This window comes from Palaemon carinicauda, chromosome 9 (genome assembly GCF_036898095.1).
Source record: "Palaemon carinicauda isolate YSFRI2023 chromosome 9, ASM3689809v2, whole genome shotgun sequence".
Taxonomy (NCBI): Eukaryota; Metazoa; Arthropoda; class Malacostraca; order Decapoda; family Palaemonidae; genus Palaemon; species Palaemon carinicauda.
This window is the reverse complement of record NC_090733.1, coordinates 107182647-107189615: the sequence shown is the minus strand read 5'-3', so window position 1 is coordinate 107189615 and position 6969 is coordinate 107182647. Positions and strand designations below refer to the sequence as shown.

General features: G+C 31.1%; 1 protein-coding gene across 2 annotated transcripts in view; it reads left to right on the top strand.

Annotated features, from left to right (window-relative positions):
- Positions 1 to 2184, top strand: part of LOC137647041 (probable cytochrome P450 49a1) — a 23299-nt gene extending 21115 nt beyond the window's left edge. For both annotated transcript variants that reach the window (XM_068380178.1, XM_068380177.1), the window contains exons 11-12: positions 1 to 136; positions 490 to 2184. The exon at positions 1 to 136 is cut by the window's left edge and continues 68 nt beyond it. In XM_068380178.1, the coding sequence (XP_068236279.1) occupies positions 1 to 136; positions 490 to 609 (256 nt within the window). In that variant the 3' untranslated portion in view covers positions 610 to 2184. The remainder of the gene's footprint in view (positions 137 to 489) is intronic.
- Positions 2185 to 6969: the final 4785 nt, after the last annotated feature.

The following is a 6969-nucleotide window of genomic DNA, read 5'->3' as shown; positions in this document are numbered from 1 at the left end:
CCTGCCGGAGCGCTGGCTCCGCCACAAGCCTCTGGGGCCGATCCACCCCTACGCCTCTCTTCCGTTCGGGGCCGGGACTAGAATGTGTGTTGGCCGACGAATCGCTGAACAAGAAATATACACTTTTCTTACAAGGGTAACTGTGAAAGTTTTTTTACCGATTTTTTTTATTTCAATTTCAAAACCATATTTATCAATTTTGCATATGGAGTTAGCCTCCATCTCTCTCTCTCTCTCTCTCTCTCTCTCTCTCTCTCTCTCTCTCTCTCTCTCTCTCTCTCTCTCTCTCTCTATACACTTTTTTACCAAGGTAAAATAATTTTTTTTGTTGTTTCTCATTATTTTAATTTCAAATCTATATTTTTCAAGTTTACATGTGCATTTGTTCTCTCTCTCTCTCTCTCTCTCTCTCTCTCTCTCTCTCTCTCTCTCTCTCTCTCTCTCTCTCTCTCTCTCTCTCTCTCTAATGTATTCTGCGATGTATTCCAGGTTATGCAACGCTACACCGTCGACTACAAATACAAGGATATGGATATGGTGACGCGTCTGGTGTTCATCCCATCAGAGCCTCTACGATTTACCTTCACTGAGAGGAAGCGATCTTTTTAAATTGAAAGATATATTTACATTTCTTAATAATCGCAAAATCGTTTGAGGATACATGTTTGACAGAAGGGTATAAAGTCAATTATGTTTATGCATCATAAAACTTGAGTTCAGGTGGAGCTGTGCATATTAGTTTTATTAATTTCTTATGCCGTTCCCTTTATTAATCCCTTCACCACGAACACTGAAAATTTTATGAAAATATTATAAAGTTATTTTTTTGCGCATTATGTGAACATTTATATTTAGATATTTAGCAGAAAACGGTGTAGAATTAACAGATGAAATGCCGTAGAAGGAGGATTTTGAAATACTTGAGTTGAGGCTGAAATGAAAATTTACTATTTTGTAAAGAAAATTTCTTATGGTGTCTGCAACCTCACTGTTTTGGGGAGCCTATATATCTACCTGCTGAGTCATCAGCAGCCATTGCATAGCCCTCCCTGGTCCTAGCTTGGGTGGAGAAGGGTCTTGTATATATATATATATATATATATATATATATATATATATATATATATATATATATATATATATATATATATATGTTCAGTCTCTAGTGCATTGTCTTGCTAGGGCAATGTCACTATCCCTTACCTCTGTCCATTCATGAGTGGCATTTAACCCTTTAAATATTTAGAACTAGTTTCCTTTCTTTGGAAATTTATTTATTTCTAGTTTTCTCGTATCATACATACATGACAAGAAAAGATGATCTAAATGATACCTTGAATCAAAACTCGTCCCTAAGAGTTACCATAAAAAGAATTTGGGACTAGAGATTCTAGTTCCTAGATACCACTGTCTACACCAAAGTAACTAGAACAAAAATACCATCCATTATTTGGATCGCGATACGGAGTGTCAATGTCCTCATAAAAAACCTGCTTTTCCATTTCCCAATCTTTTCTATGGGAAATTTTTCTTACTGTGGTTATCAACTTCCATATTCCTTTTTTCACCGTTAATAAAAAGAGCAAATAAGAAAAAATGTATACGCAGGTTATCAGCACCATTTAATAGAATTTTCCATTATCGTTAAACATTTACTTATTACTTGTTCATGGGAGATTTTTCTTTTGATTATTAACTTTCCTATTGCTTATTTTAACGTCTATGACAGGAAAAAATAATAATAAAAAAATATATATACAAATATCACCACAATTAAATAAAAGTTTCCCTAATCGCTAAATCTTCACTAGTTACTTCTTTTAGAGAATTGAAAACTGAAGGGAAATAAACCCCTTCTTCATACTATGACAATCTTTCAAAATTGCAAGATTATAAATTACATTATGAGTAAGGAATATTGTTTTCATGGGATATTTTTAGGCATGACGAAAACGTATTCTAGTATTATGGCAACATTTGTCATGTAATTCACCACCTAAAGAAGACAATATTCTATTTTAATTCTTAGGTTAAGCATGAGATGCATGAAATTCAGAATGCAACATTTTGAACTTTAACAAATACTTGTGATAACTCCATATTGGAACATAACTCATTGCGCCTACAGCAGTTATGTATTTTAGTTTTTGCATTGCTATGTAACTATAATAAAGATAATAGCAATGAACTGTTTTTTGTTACCTAAAAGGAATTATATAGAAGCAATTTAATGGTCATTTGAGTGTTAGTCTTCTGTTTAAGAGAATTTCCATTATGAAAAAAAGTTGAAAATAATGATAATTTCATCAAGATAATCAAAACAGATAATTTCATACATTTTTAGCTTTGATGACTTTCATTACTTTTGTGATTATTGAGGAGCCATTAGGAACCCCAAATTATTTAAATAGTAGTAGTAGTAGTAGTAGTAGTAGTAGTAGTAGTAGTAGTAGTAGTAGTAGTAGTAGTAGTAGTAATGCTAAATCTATAGTTTTTAAAGGGGTGGAATTTCTTTTTTATATCGGAGTTTCTGAATCAGTCTCAAAACTAAATTTGATTACTTATGGCGTTGGCAAAAGCGTATCCATTAAATATTGTTTATACTTTATCTGATATCCATGTGCTTTTGTTTATTCATAAGTAAATAACAAACGATCTTTGAGAACATAATTTCAAACCATTTCAAATATAGGTAAATTGATAATAAATTGGCATTTCTTTGATCATTTGAATTTTACACTAAGCTTAGTATGTACGTTCAGGTACATACTATATATCTAGAAAGTTTAGACTTTTCTACCTTGTTCTTATGTTTCGTATCCTTTTCCTTTTAAGTAATAACTTCAAATTCCTTCATAATTAATGTTTAGGAATCTCAAAATCTTATAGAATAGCATAAAATATAATAGCCTGACTGAAACTGTGAAAGCTTCGTATCTAATAATGCGAAGTAGTATCTTAGAACCTTAGAAAATATGGCGACAAGCTTAATTCTGTAATGGCTAAAGTAATAGTGAAATATTCTAAAAGATTCCAAAGGTCATATCACTCAGTTGTGCCTGGTGTAAAAATGTGCAAATATATATTCTTATAAAGAACTAATATCCAGGTTTAGAGAAATGTTGTTCAACAAGTTGTCAATAACGAAAAACCTGAAATATTTTACATCTTTCTCTTTACCTTTTCCTCCGCAATGATCACGGTGCATAAAGTAGATAATTATAGGTCAACTAAGAGAGTCATCTCTATGGTTCGTTAGGCATGAATGTTCTTGTAAGATACGAAAATATTTTTTACCAATTTCCAATTCACGGAATTTCCGGGCAAGATACTTAAAATCAAATGACTACCAGAAACAATTAGCCAGAAGAATTTTGAAATCATAATAACGTGATAATTTTTATAAACTTCAGTTGCATCGGTGATAACACTGCAACGATCTGTAAAATCATATCATGCGATTACATATTCTAAGAATTCTAGGTCTAAAGCGAGGAAAGATGATTTATATGTATATATATGTATATATATATATATATATATAAATAAATAAATATATATATATATATATATATATATATACATATACTGTATATATATATATATATATATATATATATATATATATATACATATATATATATATAATATATACATGTATATATATAATATATATACATATATATATATATATATATATATATATATATATATTTAGATAGATAGATAGATAGATATACATATATATATAAATATATATATATATATATATATATATATATATATATATATATATATATATATATGTATATATATATATATGTATTATTACATATACTGTATATATATATACATAGGCCTACATACATACATATATATATATATATATATATATATATATATATATATATATACATCCACATAGTTTGCTGTGAGTGATCACATGAAACTCTCCCACCATCACCAATCCGCACTGACCAGCGTGGTGAGGTAAACTGGCTAAACCCCAGACATGAATTAACATGTCAAAGGTCTTTATTCTGTGGTGGGTTAGAAACCGCTGCATTTGTTGTTGTTGTATAGGCCTATATTGTTTAGGATTCTATTTGAAATTAAAATTAAGAAATTCAACGTAAAAGAGCAAGCCAATAAACGGAAAACGTCGTTATTTACAACTCCACTTAAAAACAGAGGAATCACAAGAAATGTATCCCCTAATTGCAAAGAAATCCAGAGACCTGCCTTTTCAAAGAGAAGTTCTGGAGATCAGGGAACATATAAACTTACAAGGAATTCTCAAACCCGGAGTCTGAAAGACAGGAAAGACTTTGAGCTGATCAGTTTCGGTAAAGCTATTTCTGTGAGTCTTTTCCGGAAAATACTCATTGATTGTGGTGCCGGTGAAGTAAAAGACCATTGAACCCTGTGATCACGGAACGTCATGGCAAAGCTATCTTGATCTTAATGAAACGATAAAGATATACGAACACAAAACAGATGGGACCTGATTGATTGAGGGAACTGCATATGGTTTAATAAAATTACGAGGAAGAACTGAATAACCCTTTTCAGCGCAAGGGTATAAGTGTGCAAAACTGGAGATAGCCACCACACATGGGGAGTAGCCACCAACCCTGAATACCTATGTGAGGCAACACCACAAACAACTGAACACATCTTACGAGGGTGCCACTAGCCCTCATTGCTCAGATCAAAATCTCAGAGAAGCAAATGATAACGCCCCATGTGGGTGCGACATTGTCACGATAAGATATGATGATGACGAGGTAAATTACGAAAATTCCCATGTTTCAGATATAAGATGAATTTTATAAATAATGGTATGAAAGACACGCGTTAATAATCTACCCAAGTCGAAAGCTATTTTCTTTTTAGGTGAGCATCAGAGCATGATAGCTTTCGTGCTTAGCTTAAAACTCGTTTTACAACAAGAAGAGGCTTTTAAATACACCACAAAGTAGAACAGAAAGTTTCACTGATGAAAATTACCTCTGAGGGACTGTTCAAACAGACGCATCATCAGTTTTGTCTTTTCTGAAACAACATAATTCCTAAAGGGGATTAAGCCGTCTACAATCCTATTACTTGTTTGGGAGAGGAAGAAGCAGTAAATACATCAGGACAGAATTCACAGACGTCTCGAAATACTTTATTTGAATATACACGACTTAAAGGGCAAAATAAAATATCCTCCCACATAGGAAAAAAGAATCTATTATTTCCCTTTCGCCAGTATTCTGTATATTACGCAGAAATTCTATGTGAAATACCCTTCTCTTCCCAGAATATTTTACTCAAACATATGTAAAAAAAAAAAATAAAAACCTATTTGAGACAATAGAGATCTATTTACATTTCTGTAGAAAACTATTTTTATTTCTGTTAAAGATGATTAAGGCCTTTACTAGTAATTCCAAAATCCCTTTCAATAAAAGATTTTTTTTTTTTTTTTTTTGCCTATCACTTATCTCCCTGATTCCATGGTTACCTTATTTTCATGAATATGAAAATGTATTCAGTTACATGTTATTTTAGTCCGATCTTGTCGTTAATTGTTTTTTATTTATAATATAATTTGTTTGAGTTTTCAACATAAAATTTCTTTCATATGAAAATCTCAATAGTTATTACAAAATACTGAGTTTATGAAAAAGAAACGTATAATTACATTGTTTTTCGCTATAGTTTTGCGTTCAGAATTTTTATTATACCTTGAAAATCGACGATTCTTCTTAAAAAAAAAAAGAAAAAAAAAAACAATATAAAAAGTATAAATCTCATTTCTAAACAATGTGACACAAATCAGTACCGTTCAAAATATCAAAGACTATTTCTTACAGACAAGAGACCTTGCTCTCACCGTCTCCCTCCCTTCTCCACCCCAATCTGTATACCTCTTCCCAATCCACACACATAAGCAAGGAACGAGAAGGATATCTATTTTCTGAAATTTGAGGCCATTGCAAGACCTCTGGTGTCATTTATTTGCAACGCTGTTGCTACACAAATAAATATAAGAGAGCAAAGCATGAGGTCGGGTTCCAAGTATATCGACAGCTTTATCTGAATGGGGTTGTTACTCTCAAGATTTGTCTAAGGTGCACGCCATCAAGGTAATTCTTTTATTCGATATTGCTGATAAGACAGGGCGGCGCTTTCGTTATATTTATGGATTTTCTTTTCACAGAAAACGACAGCGGAACTTTGACACAGTACTCAGAGTTGATGCTTAGCATTATTGTTTCTGTTAAAGATTTAGAATTTTGAAAATGTTTTTTTTATTCTTTTTTGATGGTATATATATATATATATATATATATATATATATATATATATATATATATATATATATATATATATATATATGCACACGCACACCTACACATAGATACATGCATACATACACACACACACACACACATATATATATATATATATATATATATATATATATATATATATATATATATAAATATATATATATACAGTATATATATACATATTATTAAAAGATGGTTCCGTGTCTGGGAACCAAACATATAATACTATATATATTAAGGATAGAAAGCTATACGACCTCTCAGGTTCAAAACTCACCTGTTTGTTTTTACATTAAATCTGTTACCCTGGGAGTTATTAATACCCGAACACTGAGACAATTATATAACTACCAGACAGCAACATATAAAACACTGAATAGCCAAAGGTCTCCTAAGTACACTCAAACAACTTACTTCGATTCTTTACCGGACACGAGCGAATACTAATTTAAACGCTGGTGATTGCAATAAAATACTATTTACAAAAATGAATATATTCTATAAATATTCCAACACTGAAAGAATTTACATAAAACACGTGAATCACTAGAAATATTAACTCTGAGCAAAACTTATATAAAGAAAAAAATTTTACGATCTGAAAATTATTTAATCACTTGACTTGAAC